At 58.2% G+C, this 15992-nt stretch overlaps 1 protein-coding gene across 1 annotated transcript; it reads left to right on the top strand.

Annotated features, from left to right (window-relative positions):
• Positions 1 to 157: 157 nt before the first annotated feature.
• TADA2B (transcriptional adaptor 2B) lies at positions 158 to 15534 on the top strand. Its single transcript, XM_004265150.4, has 2 exons — positions 158 to 615; positions 12203 to 15534. Exons 1-2 carry the CDS (start codon positions 346 to 348, stop codon positions 13193 to 13195), a joined length of 1263 nt encoding a protein of 420 aa, XP_004265198.1. The 5' UTR covers positions 158 to 345; the 3' UTR covers positions 13196 to 15534.
• Positions 15535 to 15992: the final 458 nt, after the last annotated feature.

Genomic DNA, 15992 nt, shown 5'->3' on the forward strand with positions numbered 1-15992 from the left:
GGGCGTCGGGGAGACTCTGGGAGCGGCGGGCGGCCGGCGCTAAGGACGCGCAGGCGCAGCGCGGCGGGCCGGGCCCCCGCGCGGTGGCGCGCGCGGGGCGCCTGCGCGGTGCAGCGGGGCGACGGCGGCGGCGGCGGCGGCGGCGGCCGGGCCGGCCCGAGGGCGCCTGCGTGTTGAGGCGGGACGCGGCCCGGCAGGCCGGCTCCGGCGGCGCCTGGGCGGGGCGGCGCGGTGGCGGCGGGCGCGGCGGCGTGCGACGGTTGCTGGAGCGCGGCGGCGGGCCCGGGCGGCGGCGCGCTGACGGCGGGCGCGGCGGCGGCGGGCGCGGGCGGCGGGCGGGGGAAGATGGCGGAGCTCGGTAAGAAGTACTGCGTGTACTGCCTGGCCGAGGTGAGCCCGCTGCGCTTCCGCTGCACCGAGTGCCAGGACATCGAGCTGTGCCCCGAGTGCTTCTCAGCCGGCGCCGAGATCGGCCACCACCGCCGCTACCACGGCTACCAGCTGGTGGACGGCGGGCGCTTCACGCTGTGGGGGCCCGAGGCCGAGGGCGGCTGGACCAGCCGCGAGGAGCAGCTTTTGCTGGATGCCATCGAGCAGTTCGGCTTCGGAAACTGGGTGAGCAGCGGGCCGGGAGGCCGGCGCACCTGCGGGTTCGGCGCGGCCGCGGAGGGCCGGGGGGACAGGGCCAGTTCACGCCCCAGACCCGGCGCAGAGAGGTTAAGCCACCCGCCCAAGGTCACACAGCAGGAAGTAGCGGAGCGGGGATTCGGACCGTGGCTGTCTTGACACCAGGGCTGTTTTCCCCGCCTTTGGGATTCCTTCCGTAGGTGTCTGCCGAATGCACCCCTTGGGCGAGACACCGGACGGAGTGGGAGTCGGGGGACACAGGCAGGTCCGCAGACTTGACAGCAGTAGGCGCCCGAGGAAGGAGTTGGTTTTGCCTGGAGGACAGTGGTGGTGAAGGCCAGACGAGCTCCTCACGGGCCCGCGGCCTCTCCCACCGCCTCGCAGGCGCTCACCTTGCCTTCATGGCCCCGCTCGCTTTGTGGCCTGTGTCCCCTGCCAGGCATTTGTTCATCCTGGCGTCTCTTCGACACCAGGACCTCGTGTGAGGAGGACTCAGTGGGTTCCGCCACAGGAACGTCCCGTCCTGGGTTTTGGTCTCTTCCTCTGTCAGGAGGTTTCTATAGGGACACTTATCTGAGAGGAAAAGGCGAGAGCTGGACTGGATTCGTTTACAGCGGGCTCCTTGAGAGAGAGAGACGTGGCGGTGCTTCTCTAGGTGGTCCCTGAGGAGCGCTCTTTTCACTCTGCAAGAGGAAGCTCTCATCCCTATTAGAAGGGAAAAAGCCTGGCTGTACTCTGGGCCGCAACCGCCAAGGATGTGCGGCCACCTCCAGGCATTGTGAGAAGTAGGGAGGAGAGACCCGACCCCGGCTCCCCATCTTTCCAGACCCTTCCACTTGATGGTCCCCTAGCTTCCCCGAACCAGTATTTCATCTTGCTGCCACTTCTCCAGCAGTACAGCCGGCCCTCAGTATCCGTGGGGGATGCGTTTCAGAACCCTCCCAGGCCACCAGAGTCCTCCAGTACTCAGTCCCTTGTATAAAATGGCGAAGCGGGGTTGAACCCACGGGTACCAAGAGCCGACCGTACACCCCTCCTCCTGGGCTTACTGGAAGACATTCCACACTTCTCCCCACATTCCCAAACACACCCTGCCTTTATTTATGTTTGCTTTTCTTTCTGTAAAGTGAGCCAGTCTTCAGGGACCAGTACCCGTTCCACAGCCCTGGAATCTTTACTCTTCTCCCCAACTCCTTAGAGACACTGCTGTACAAATTCTCACCTAGGCACCAGCGTCTTGATTGCCACCCGCCAAAACCTTCCTTCTTACTTTGTCCTGAAATGCCGTTTATTGATGTGTGTGGAGCATCTGCTCTGAGCGTGCTACAGAAAGGCTTCACGCGGGGCTTCAGGGGCTTACAGTGCTGTGAGCAGCTGGCCCCGAGCCTGGAGTTCTGCCCTGAGCTCCAGCCTTCGATCGCGAACCCGTCCCAGACATCCTCGTGCTTGTCTCCCGGACACCTCGACGTTCCCTGACCCAGATCTCACACCTCGAGCAGTTGCTCGGGCTGCACATGAAGAGCCATCCTCAGGGCCTTCTGGGTCCAGTTCAGCAGCAGGCCTGTCTTCAGAATATTTCCAGAATCTAACCTCTTGTCACAGCCGTAGTCCAGGCTGATGTTTACCTCTCGCCCGAGCACTTCGGGAGCCTCCTTACTGGCCTCTCTGCTTCATGCTTGTGCCCTGCAGCCCATTCCAGGCAACAGGATCAGAGTGATCTTTGAGGACACGTCACGTCACACCAGCTTTCAGTGGCGTCCAGTTCTCTGCAGATGAAACTTCAGGGCCTGCAGGCCTTATATTTCCTGCCTACTCCTGGGATCCCAGCTGCTATCCTCCTTGATCATTTTTTAGTTCTTCTGCTTAGAGAGTTCTTCCCCCAGATCATGGCTCGTGACTAGTCTTTCTTCCTGTATATCAGTGCCTTAGAGAGCCTTCCCTTCCCCACTTCATTCTTGCAGCTCTTATCTCTACAGTAGCAGCTCAGAATAGCTAGCGTGGACCGAGAGCCTAGCTGGGCGCCAGGCACCGTGCTGAGCTCTCCTGTGTTGCTTGTGAGATTTTCCTGGCAGCCCAGTGCAGCAGGTTTTAAACTGAATAGTTTGACTTCAGAGGCTGTGCTCCTAGCTGCACTGTCTACACTGCCTGCCCTGCAGCACTGTGGAAAATGCTCGAAAAACGAGCCGGGGACTAAAACATTTGTAGTGTATTGGAGGAAGCTGGGAGGGCGTTCTGGAAAGCAGTACTTTTCAAACTTTAACTTGCACATGAATCACCTGGGGAGCTTGTTAAAAATGCAGATTCCGGCTCCCGGCCGGCAGCAGGCTCGGCTGTTACGAGAGACAAAGCCGGGTGCTTCTCCCTGCCGAACCGGGGGTGGGTTTCTGGGGTAGGCTAGCCAGGCCTGGAGGTCCACAGGCCACGCCGAGGCGCCGGCTCCCGTGTCTGTGGCTGTGCTCTCTGGGGCTGCTTTACCCTGAGCTTCACTGTGCGTCATCAGAAGCTCCTCTGCTGCTCTGAGATGTGTGTCGTTTCCAGGTGTGCGCTCGGTGTGCGCTCGTAAGCGGTGTGTCCCACGCTTGCCGTCGTTGGCAAGCGCCGGTTCTGGGTGACGCTCCTCCCAGCGGCCCTGTGGGGTTGCTCTTAGTTTACAGCTGAAGAGCAACGACTCTGAGAACTTAAAGTGCTCGTGCAGGATGCCCCAGCTTTCCACGCGGTGGAGCCAGGGTTCAGACACAGGCCTGACCCCGGAGCCTGGGCCTTAGCCTCCCCGGGGTAACGAGCGACGTGAGGAGCCAGGTCTGGACCCGGCTTGGTGGGAGGTGAGTGGGTGGGACGGGGCGGGGTGCAGGAACCGGCTTTCACGGGCTGAGTGCGAAGTGTGGAGAAAGGCAGTGGGGACGGTGGCGCGGAGGCAGGTGACAGCCTTCATTCCGATTTCTCCGATGGTTCGTGTGAGCGCGGGGTCGTGGGGACTTTGTGGGGACAGGCTGCCGTGAAGCCCGGGCCATCTGCTCACGCCGTGTCCCAGCGCTGCGGGCCCGGCCGAGGGGTACTGGCAGTAAGGCCGGGAGGGTTTGGGGACGAGCCGCGGGGGCCGGGGGGGACACACAGCTGTGACGGCGAGACCGGGGAAGGGCTGGCGGGTGGGCCCACAGGGTCTCATCACCGTGGGTATTGAGACCTCCTCCCCCAAGGGCAGCCGGTTGTGTTGTGGACGCTGTGCAGATTCAGAATGAGACACGGATCCTGCAGGAATGCAGATACAGATGTAAACACAAGGGTGAAATATTGTACGTTTGTTGATTGGTTGCTGGAGCACTGAACAGTTTGAGGGAGGCCCGGGCTCCTGCAGACGGTGGTCAGGAGGACTCTAGGGGGAGGTGGGGTTCAAGCTGGCCTTGAAGCTAGATTTCAAATTGAAAAAGGATGCGAAGCTCTCTGTGGACTCTGCGGGGGCTTGTGCTTGTGCACATACATTCGGCCTGATTATTGGAGGCAGGTGGAATGTCCTGAACAAGGAGTTTTACGCTTGTAGATGACAGTAGGCGTCCGGCAGCCTGGGTGATGCCGGATATGTAGGTGATCGCTGTGCTGTGCAGTCGTTGGTTCATTTGTTCATCTGGCACTTACTTGGGGCCCGTTTTTTTTTTTTTTTTTTTTTTTTTGCGGTACGCGGGCCTCTCACTGTTGTGGTCTCTCCCGTTGCGGAGCACAGGCTCCAGACGCGCAGGCTCAGCGGCCATGGCTCACGGCCCAGCCGCTCCGCGGCATGTGGGATCTTCCCGGACCGGGGCACGAACCCGCGTCCCCTGCATCGGCAGGCGGACTCTCAACCACTGCGCCACCAGGAAAGCCCTGGGGCCCGTTTTATGTCAGCCCCTGTGCTAGGTGCACAGAGTAGCCCCTGGGTGAGGTCTGGAAATAGGTGTTTACAGACGTTCTCTGGGAGTCCTAATGCAGTGGGTCAGCAGAGCCTCGTTTGGGGACCATGAGAACTGTCACCTTCTCAACCAGGCGCAAGTCCCTTCTGTGTTGGTGGGAGCGGGCAAGTCCATCCCGTGAGCCTCCCGACGGCGGGGTTCTCAGTCGCCATTGCGGATGGCGAGGAGGCGGCGGGGGGAAGAGCCTGGATGGAGAAACCGGCCAGGATGGGCACGGTTATGCAGAGCAGTGTGACTGAGAGTGCCTGGTCGGCTTGTTAAACGCGGGTCCTGCCCCCCTCCCCCTCCGGGTTCTGAAGTCACAGGTCTGAGTCTTGGTGTGAGAATCTGCATTTCTCACCACTTCACCGGTGAAGCTGCCGCTGGCCCAGGGGCCCTCCTTAAACACCACTGATGTGGAGCACGGCCTGTGACTTCTAAAACTTATATTATTTTAAAAAAAGTATATATTTTTATTGTGGTGAAACATACATAATATAAACGTTGCCATTTTAACCAGTTGTAAGTGTCCAGTTCGGCGGCATTAGTACATCCACGTTGGGCAGCCATCACCACCATCGTCCCCAGAACATCTTCACAGACAGAAACTCCGTCCCCCGTCTCCACCTCCCCCAGCCCCTCGTAGTTGCTATTCTACTTTGTGTCCCTGTGGGCTTGCCTGTTCTGGGGACCTCACGTAAGTGGGTTCACGTAATAATGTTTGTGCTTTTGTGACTGGCTTGCTTCACTTAGGATAATGTTCCCCAGGTTCGTCAGGGTTGTAGCAGGTGTCAGGACGTCCTTCCTCCTTAAGGCTGAATAATACTCCATTATGTGGACCGACCACCTTTTGCTTATCCAGTCTTCCTCGATGGGCACTTGGGTTGCTTCCACTTTCGGCTGTTGGGAATGATGCTGCAGTGAATGTAGGTGTGCAGTTATCTTTTGGAGTCCTTATTTTGGGTAGATACCAGGAGATGGGATTGCTGGATCTGTGTAGTCTTTTTGAGGACCTGCCGTGCTCTGTTTTTGCAGTGGGGCACACAGCTTTATCAGGCTATTTCACAGGTGGCCTGATTTGACCCGAGAGGCTTTAGTCCCCTTGAGGGCCAGTCCCCTGTGTGAGCTGGTGAATCCTGAGTGAGTTTAGGGAGGCAGACAGGGAACCTGGAACTGGGGGGAGGCTTACAGAACTTTCCAGCTAAAAAACCTAGCAGACAGGATTAGTGGCCCCGGGAAACAGGGCCCCTGGAATGGCTGATGACCTGGAAGCACAGACGAGAGACCCGTGTTAGTCACCGACCTCTGCGGTCGGAGGCGGCCCTGACCTGGACAGCAGCGCATCCCGGAGGAGGGGTCGGGCTGGAAGGCAGGGGAAGGTCTGGGGCCTACGATGCGGGATGGGTGGCCCAGGGCGTCCTTCCAGCCCCCAGAGGCAGGCGGGCTGTTCTCTTCAGTGTGAAAGGTGACCCGCCGGGGCTGGAGGAGGCAATGGCCGCGTCCAGGGCCCTGTGTGAGCGCGCAGGGGGCTGGCCTGGCCCGGGGTCCTCGCAGCCGGTCCGAGGAGAAGGGCACACATGCACGCGGGGGCGCAGAGGTCCAGGCGGGGCTGCAGGTCCGGGTCCGGGTCCGAAGCCAGCCCCCGGGACTGCCGGGTTGCTTCTGTCCCCTTGAGGCTTCTTCCCTTAAAGAGAAAGGAAGCTGGAGCGGGGCCTCTCTGGGGAGATGCAGCGCACGTCCGCCCCGGGCCTGGCCCCTGAGCCTCCGGAGCAAAGGCAGACGCTGCCGCCGAGAAAGGATGTGCGCTCTCTAGGACGCTCTAGAGCAGAACCGCCAGCCTGCACAGGAAGGATGCTCTGTGACGCTAAAGACAGTCGTTCTGTTAAAGGCACTGGTTTGTGCACAAAGATTGGACTGAATTCTCTGCCCGGGAAGAAGTAGGTCATGCAGTGCCCTCACACATCCCGGAGGGGAGAGAGGGAGCCGCGGCCGCACTTCTGTGATGTGGTCCGTCTGGAAGGGAGAGCTGGAGCCCGGCGGCGGGGCCTTGCGCTGCCTTTTGAACGTCTCAGAAAGCAGTTGACTGCATGGCCTGCTCTTGCTGTGCCCTGCGCCACCGGGTGGGCGAGTGCTGGCCGGTGCCCTGGGGGTAGCTTCACCTAGGGTTATTCTCCCAGTCCGTAAAAGTCATGGTACCTCGTGGGAACTGCTAGGAGGATGAAACGAGGTGACAGATGTAAAGGGTCGTACGCTATTCATGATGATTTTTGTTTTATCCTGACCAAACCCTTTAAGAGGAGGAATTACAGATCAAGCAGCAGAAGTTGAGAGGATAAGGACCCCACGCTAGTGAGTAATTGAGCCAGAATCTGACCCTAGTTCTGGGGATCGTCAAAGCCTCCCTGGAGGAGATGATCTGGGTCTTGAGAATAAACACAGGTTGTGGAAGTGACGCTGACAGCTTCGCAGTAGTAACAATAGCCAACATCCCTGGGGGCACGCTGTGCCCGGCGCTGGGCCAAGCACTGTGCGTGCATCACCTCATTAACTCCCTCTTCTGTGCCGTGAAGGAGGTGGTAGCATTACCTCCGTAATTCAGACAGGGAGACTGAGGCACGGAGAAGTGACTTGTCTTGAGTTGCTGAGCAGTGAAGGGGTGGAGCCAGGAGTGGGTCGCGAGGCCTGGCCCCAGCCTGCGCACGTGGAGGATGGTCGGCACTTGTCTGGAGGATGTCGGCACGGCAGCCCGGCGAGCAGACCTTCAGGTCAGGAGGGGCCGAGGCTGCCTCGGGTGAGAGCGGCCAGCACGGAGGGCAGAGACCCCGAGGCGGCGCCACTGGCGGGAGCGGGCCGGCCCGCAGTGCTGGCGGCTCTCTAGACGGTTCTTTCTCCCTTTCCCTGCTCAGGTGCTGGAGGCTGGCATGCGTGCGCCTGGAAAGGCCGGAGGGCGTGCAGAGCAGCCAGAGAGCCCGGTGGAGCTGTTGCCCACTGGGGCCTCCTTCCTCTCCTGGAGAGGCCGCATCCTGGCCTGGGTCTAGTGACCTTGGAAAGTAGACTTCACGGGCCCAGTTCAGTGTCTGAGAGACACGTTTTCCTTTATTTTTCGGAGGACTTAAGGAAGCAGCATCCCTAACTCTCCTTACCTTTTTGCAAAGATGGGAGTCTCTTTTTTTCTAAGCGTTTAGCGTTAGACTTCGGGCTACTTGCGGTGTGTTACTGCGTGCTGCGGTGGGAGCGGAACCAACCGCAGGATACAGTTGTGTTCCTTGTTTAGTTCTAGTTGTACTTGAAGTGAACTTTCTCTTCAAATCTCTTTCCCCCAAACTCACTTTTGTTGCTCCTGCCTGCCCAGCCGTCTGTCTGTCCATCCATGCTTCTGTTCATCTGTCCTTCCATCCATCCATCTTCTGTCCATCTATCTATCCGTCTATCCATCCATCCGGATTAAGCAACAACTTTGACCTTGAACGTGTGAGGGAAAGAACTTCCCTCCCATTCACCCCCCTGCTGTCACATGGGACGCTGTCACTTGGTGATGGGACACTTCTCTCACGTGTGTGGGCTGGCCTTGTGTGACCACTGACACGTGAAGCTTGAAGGGGGTGACGAGCAGGGTGCTGGGCCTGTGGCAGGAGTGCCGTTGCTGTTTTTAACCATCATCTTTCTATGGTTTCGCTTCCCTGAACCTGTCTGCCTTCTGTGGACTCCCGTTAGAATCAGAGCTGGGTCATCGCTGTCACTTAGACTGTTCCATTATGACCCTCCCTGCTTGAGGGTCCTTGGAAACAAGGACCTTGCGTGCTTTCCCGGGCCTTTCTCAGTGCTCGTGAAGCCCACGTGGTGGCCCCTGGGGGGCGATTCTCTTCAGCAGCAGCTGGCGGCCAGTGTCTCCTGGCAGTGGCTGGCCTGATTGCTGGTGGGGGTTCCTGGGCTCCTGGTGACAGGGCGCTAGCCCCACAGCGCCCCACTGATCTGTGGCTTCATAAATAACCCCTCACCCGGGTCCGTCTGGAGCCAGAGACCCTCTTTGTTACCTGAAGAGGAGCTGGATAACTGAGGTGTCAGCGCAGGGCCCGCAGCTGTGTGGCTCTCTTGCCTGGCGAGGCCGGAAACTGCCTGGCCTCCACGCAGCGCGGGAGTGTCTGCAGATTTGCAGAGCGAGGCGTGCAGCCACGGAAGCGTTGGGGCGTCGCCCCCTGGAACACAAGAGCCGTGTCTTTTTTTTTTTTTTTTTGGCGGTACGCGGGCCTCTCACTGCTGCGGCCCCTCCCGTTGCGGAGCACAGGCTCCGGACGCGCAGGCGCAGCGGCCACGGCTCACGGGCCCAGCCGCTCCGCGGCATGTGGGATCCTCCTGGACCGGGGCACGAACCCGTGTCTCCTGCATCGGCAGGTGGACTCTCAACCACTGCGCCACCAGGGAGGCCCAAGAGCCGTGTCTTTTAAGGGCTCTGTATGTTTTTCCTTTACACATTTTGGATGAAAATCTTAGACCTGTGTAAACAGAGAATTGAGGCAGAATTTAACTTTACTTAAAAAATACTTGTAGTTTTACTCAAAAGAAGTGAAAACCCAGCACACAGAATCCCTCGCGAAGTGTGAGCATCTTGCATCTGCCCCGTGCAGGAAGCCAGCACTGGCCCAGAGCCATTAGCCCGCGCACAGACAGGCCCGGGGTCCCACCAGCACCCCCGTTGAGGTAGCTGCCACGTCTCGTCCTCTCTGAGTCTGCACACTTCCTTCCGTGTCTCTGGGCCCGGGACGCCTGTGGGGAGTGCTGGCCCGGTGCTTGTGGGGCGTCTGTAGTTTGGGGTTGGCTGCCGGGCCCTGGCCTCACAGTGGTGAACAGAGCCGATCAGGGTCCCCTTTCCTGATGCTTCCCTCTGCTTGGGACTTTTCCTTAGTTTTAAAAATGGGCAGTACGTTCATAACTTGAAAACGCTAAGTCGTGAGAAGGTGTGCAGTGAAGTGGCCCACTGCCAACCCCACCCGATGCCCTGGGGGACGGGGCTGGAGTCGTGTGTCCTTAGAAGGTGTCTGATGCACCACAGGCGGAGAGCTTTCTGTCTCCCAGCCGTTTTGGCACGAGGGCACGAGGGCAGCAGCGTGAACACACCCTTCTGCTGCGTGCGTTTTCAGCTGCCCCATGTGGGAGCGAACGCGGGTGAGGCCCCGGGAGCCCTCGCCGGGAGGACGCGCCGTGCATCCCTGGCCTGCGGCCCCCAGGCTTCCTTGCTGCCTCCACAGCCTCTGCTCTCTGTTCCCAGAGTGTCGGGATTGATGGAGAGAACCTCAGATCAATAAAAATACCTTGGTTTGGTCAGATGCAGCTTTACTGCCGAGAATCCTTCTGTTCTTTCAGGGTTTAAATTTTACCCTCAGTGTGGTGCTCTGAGCATCTGATGCTTTCTGGGAGGCAGGTCGCTGGGGTTCAGGGTGGACAGCGGACTTGCTGGAGGGCAGAGCTCTCACAGCAGGTCTGCACCGCACCAGGGACGGGGCCCAGATCTGGGGCCCAAGTTCCTACGCACGCAGCCTGGGTGGAAGCTGCGGTGAGGGGGAGAGGCTGAGGGGCACGGCTCCCCGAGCTGGCAGCTCAGACCAGGCGCAGGTGGGCAGTCCCGCTCCCGACACGCTCACCAGGGTGACATGCTCCCGAAAGGGCGTGGGTCAGGGACAATGTCTTCCCAGCGTGTCCCAGGGGCTCCCGGGCCCCAGGGTGGGGTGGAGGAAGACCGTTACCGTCCACGAGAGCCTCGCCGGCCGCTGAGGGGGGCTCTTGCTCCTTTACTGTGGGACTCAAGGCTCCGAGGAGGGCGGGGCCAGCCTGCGTCAGTGACAGTAGCTGTTGGGAATGGTTGTGACTTGCTTTTGTTTTGTTGTTTTTTGGACGAAATGCTTCCTGGGGAAGGATAATGACAGAGTTGATGCTGAGAGTGAGTGATTTTTTTGAGTGTCTTTTTTTTTTAATAAATTTATTTTATTTATTTTATTTATTTTTGGCTGTGTTGGGTCTTCGTTGCTGCGCACGGGCTTTCTCTAGTTGCGGCAAGCGGGGGCTACTCTCTGTTGCCGTGTGCAGGCTTCTCATTGCAGTGGCTTCTCTTGTTGCGGAGCACGGGCTCTAGAGCGCAGGCTCTGTAGCCGTGGCTCGCGGGCTCAGTAGTTGTGGCTCGCGGGCTCTAGAGTGCAGGCTCAGTAGTTGTGGCACACGGGCTTAGTTGCTCCGCGGCATGTGGGATCTTCCCGGACTAGGGCTCGAACCCATGTCCGCTGCACTGGCAGGCGGATTCCCAACCACTGTTCCACCAGGGAAGAAACCCGCTAAGAGTGATTTTTAAAGAAGAAAGCATGTAGTTTCTCCATGGGACAGAGTCTAGCTTTAGCTCTGGTCCTCCCTTTTCCCTGCATGGTGCTCAGAAAGAGGCCGTGCAGTTAGGTCCTGGTCCAGCCTTCTTTGTTCCGGTGCCTTTCAGCCCCGCCCTCTGCGCGGCACCTCCGGGAGGGCCTCTGGGTCTGGTCACTGTACCAGGGATCCTTCCTAATGCTTCCCTCCCCTCCCCTCCCCTCCGTGCCCAGTTTGTCAGCAGCGTCAGCCCGAGGGGGCCGGCTGTTTTCTTGGGTTCCAGTTTGGCCTTTCGGGGTGCAGGGAGCATCCCGATCTCGGGGGGTGGGGGGCGCGAGTTTCTGGGGCGGAAGGCAGCCTGTGCGACGCCCCGGCGGCTGCCAGAGCCGGGAGGGCAGAGCGCGGGGTGAGCGAGGCCGGCGGGGTGCTGAGTGGCTGCCGGTGAATGAGTGCGCATTCTGGGCAGTTACTTTCTGAAGTGGCTTTAGCGGTTGACTTTGAGGAAGAGGCCTCTTGGCAGAAGGAAAAGATTGAGGGAGTTGTACGATTTCCTCCCATTAATAACCCTGTGTTCGCGGGCAGTTACCTTCTGTAGGAATGAACGCCTGCTTGCAGCCTGGGCGTTTCCAGCTGCCAGACCACGGGGGCTGTCCGAAGTGATGGCTCGCCTTCTCCTTTGAAAGGCTCTTTCCCACTCAACCCGACCGCCCCCTAGGAAAGGGACAGGCGGACCCTCGGGGCCGGGGTGTCAAAGACCGGGCCTCGGCCCTTTCTGTTGGGAGGCGGGCAGCGCGCTGGAGACCCGGGTGCGTCTGTTGTCCGGTGTGGGAATGGAGAGGTGGGCTGGGATGAGGCGGGCGCCCCAGAGCTCTGGCTGTGCGCCCGCGTCCTGTGAGCCCCTCAGCCAGACAGCCGCCCCGAGTGCGGGGCGAGCGGCGGGCAGATCGGCCCGTGCCAGGGGCCTCTGCTCGCCCTCTTAGGGAGCCCGGAGGAGAGTTGGGGTCTCAGACATGGGTTCCAGCCCCACTCTGCCGCCAGCTTGCACCGTGACCCCGTGCACGTTGGTGCCTCTCTGGGTCCTCACTTTCTCGCGGGCGGAATCCTCGAAGTTCCCTCTAGCGCTGACTTCCACGCGATCAGCCCAGCCCAAGAGAACGTGCAGGAGGAGTGTCTCCGGTGCGGGGGGACCATAATGATGCCATAGGAAGTAGTTCAGGTGAACCTTTGTGAAAGCGTTAAGGGAATCGCGCAAACCCTGAGTCTGACACTCTGACTTTGGAAATGACCTCTGACCTTTGCCCTTGTAGGAGGATATGGCTGCTCACGTTGGCGCTTCCCGGACTCCCCAGGAAGTGATGGAGCATTATGTAAGCATGTACATCCACGGAAACCTGGGGAAAGCCTGCATCCCCGACACCATCCCCAATCGGGTGACAGACCACACCTGCCCCAGTGGAGGCCCCCTGTCTCCCAGCCTCACCACCCCCTTGCCTCCCCTAGACATCTCGGTGGCCGAGCAGCAGCAGCTGGGCTACATGCCACTGCGGGACGACTACGAGATCGAGTACGACCAGGACGCCGAGACGCTCATCAGCGGGCTCTCGGTCAACTACGACGACGACGACGTGGAGATCGAGCTGAAGCGCGCGCACGTGGACATGTACGTGCGGAAGCTCAAGGAGCGGCAGCGGCGCAAGAACATCGCGCGCGACTACAACCTGGTGCCCGCCTTCCTGGGCAAGGACAAGAAGGAGAAGGAGAAGACGGCCAAGCGCAAGGTCACCAAGGAGGAGAAGGAGCTGCGGCTGAAGCTGCGGCCGCTCTACCAGTTCATGTCCTGCAAGGAGTTCGACGACCTCTTTGAAAACATGCACAAGGAGAAGATGCTGCGCGCCAAGATCCGGGAGCTGCAGCGGTACCGGCGCAACGGCATCACCAAGATGGAGGAATCGGCCGAGTACGAGGCGGCCCGGCACAAGCGGGAGAAGCGGAAGGAGAACAAGAACACGGCCGGCTCCAAGCGGGGGAAGGAGGACGGCAAGGACAGCGAATTCGCCGCCATCGAGAACCTGCCCGGCTTCGAGCTGCTGTCGGACCGCGAGAAGGTGCTCTGTAGCTCCGTGAACCTGAGCCCCGCTCGCTACGTGACCGTCAAGACCATCATCATCAAGGACCACCTCCAGAAGCGGCAGGGCATCCCCTCCAAAAGCCGCCTGCCCAGCTACCTGGACAAGGTCCTGAAGAAAAGGATTTTAAACTTCCTCACGGAGAGTGGTTGGATTTCCAGGGATGCTTCCTGAAGGCGAGTCCCTGTGAGACCTGGAGTGATGCTGAAAAGCTTGTGAGCCAAAATGACCCGGGGGGTGGGGGGGTAGGGGAGGGGCGAGGAAACGCTTTTTTTCCCGTTGCTCTTTTTTAAACAAATTGAGTTCTCTTTTGGGGGATATAAATTCTTTTTATGGTCCTCTTCAGAAGCAATAGTAACACTTAGATCATATCATGAGGGAGACAAGTATCTATTTTACCTTAGTCCTGAAAGTAATACTTTAAGATGACGATTTGCCTTTAAGTGTTCAGTTTGGAGAATTACAAGATTGGGTAATTTCCCTTTGTGAGTTTCTTCCCTTTGGTACGTGACTGTTGTGCTGTGGGCAGAGGGACGCCTTGCCCTGCCGGGCTGCCAGCTCTGCCCTGTGACCTGACACCCCGGCACAGCCCGGCACGTGGCACTTTAGATGGGGGCCGGGCAGGGCAGGTGGAAGAGAGGCCGGGGGAGGACAGGACAGGGCGTCCGTAGGGACTGGAGAGGAGGAATGTGGTGTGGAACAAGTTGGCCAAATGGAGCGTCCGTAGCTCCCGAATCCGACCGCCCCGGCTTGTTCCCGGGGGTGAGGGGGTCACCGTGGGAGGAGCAGCGGCCCTTGGCAGGCTCCCTTGGGTCTCGGGGGCACCGGGCCCAGCACAGACTGCCAGAATGCTGGGGCTGCTTTTTGCTGCTCTGAGAACTTGCATGCGTTGTACTTGGAAGAACTCGTTTTAGAAGGTTCACGGTTGAGAGTTCTCTGGGTTCTGGCGTTAGCTCCCCCCAGGGTTTTCACCCCGGTTGCAGGTACCTCTTTCGCTGCGACTCTGGCCCTGCATCTTACTTGGGGTGGTGTCAGGCGCTCAGCTTGGCGAGGGCGAGGCCTGGGCACCGCTTCTCTGGGTCACCGTCTTGAACCACACTCAGAGGTGGCTTCTGCCCGGCCCTGTTTAGAGATGCTCCCAGGGGCGCTCTTTCGTGGACCTGGACGGTACCTTCCTTCCGGAACCTGAGGAGTCCCTCGTCTTCCCGCTGCTCAGGGCTCCTGTGTCCAAGGCCCTGCTTTAGAGTTGGTGGAGTGGCCAGAGCCCAGCAGTCAGTTCCTCCTGGGGCGCGTCCTGCCTCTCCTCCCTCATAGCTACCAAGACTGTTTACCTCCTGGAGTGTTTGGGCTTGAAGTTACATTAAAGTGAAGTCATTTGAAAGAAAAAGGAAGAAAACCTCATCATTTCCAAGAACGACTTAATTACGGTGCCTTTTCCTTTCTTTTTACGTTCTTCTGTCCTCTAGGGGTGAAATTTTCAGCATTAAGTAAGCCCTTCAGATACACTGTATATGGCTTTAGTTGTAAACTGCACGGCACGCTGGCAGAGAAGCGCTCCCTGTGGCCTAGCGAGGAGTCCAGGGCGTCTCTGTGAGCACGCGGTGGCGGGCCGTGCTGTTGCTCCCGGTGCCCCGCAGGACGACGGCTGACGGAGAGCGGGTCCCGTCCACCACTGAGCAGAGACGGAGGCAGTGCTACGTTCCCGCAGGTGTTTAGCCAGTGGTTCTCACCTGGGGTTCCTGGACTGGCAGCATCAGCACCCCCTGGGAACCTGCTAGAAATTCAGGTACTCAGGCCCCGCCCCAGTCCTCAGAAACTCTAGGGGTGGGGCCCGTGGAGCTGTGTTCTTACTGGCCTTCCAGGTGACCGGGATGCAGGCTGAAGTTTGAGAACTACTGGCTTTAGCTACTCTGATGTCATTGATTTTCTACATCAGATTCCTAGTTTGATGAGGTTTTAACTTTAGTCTTATTTTTATATAAAATGATTGCCAGACTTTCATTAAGCTTGAGAAGCAAAAGCTCCCTGTAAATGTGCGTGGCCCTGGCTGAGAGCTGTCAAGTGAAAAACTTTTGTGTTTAAGCAGGTTTTCAGTATGTGTATCTCTTTGATGGTATGAAGAATTTATCTAGGCTTGACTGTTTTGAAACAAACACCATAATGAATGTATAATTTATGTTAGAGTATTAACGCTTCGTTACAAGGGAAATGTAATTTTATGATTGGTTGCCTCTTATCCCATCAACTCCAGCTATTACTGTCACATTAGTCCTTACCCTGCTGTTAGCTCGGAGCCTTTAAATTTCTATATTTAATTCTCATGATAAATTAGTCACCATAATCCCATGGAGTTAATTAGGTCTTTTCAGAATTTAAACTCTTTGAGTCACAAAAGATAATCAGCTATTCAGAATGATGCTCTGGGTGGCCAACATTCCGAGAATGTATTAAAACCGAAACTCTGCCTACTGTTCTTATTTCCCTTTTACATATTAAACAGGTTGAGAACCAAATAGTGTCACTGCTTGCTTTTTACCGCCTGCCCCTGGAGCCTTAGCTTTTCAGTCTCGTAGATGGTATGAGCCAGCCTTCAAAATCAGGATGGGGGACAGCCCGTGACGTCTTAGTGCGGCACTTCCGTGTCACACCAGTCTTTCCTCCAGACTGTGGGGAGTTAAAATAGATTTCACTTAAGCAGAAACCCCTTTACACCACTCTCCTTCCCTGAAAGAAGCGGAACAGCCAGAGCTCTCGTGGAGCCAGGCTGGGAGAACCGATGGTGAGTAGACAGTGCTGCCTCTGTCACCTACACGTGCTATGAATCCAGGCCACGATTGCACAAACCCAGGAACTCGACAAGAGTGCAGCCCACGGGTCTTTAATTGCCAGTGTCAGTGTGTACAAAATTAAATGTTTTCCTGTTAGCAGTGATTGTGGATGAGTGAAACAGTAAACAAATAGCTGATCACCT

This window comes from Orcinus orca, chromosome 4 (genome assembly GCF_937001465.1).
Source record: "Orcinus orca chromosome 4, mOrcOrc1.1, whole genome shotgun sequence".
Lineage (NCBI taxonomy): Eukaryota > Metazoa > Chordata > Mammalia > Artiodactyla > Delphinidae > Orcinus > Orcinus orca.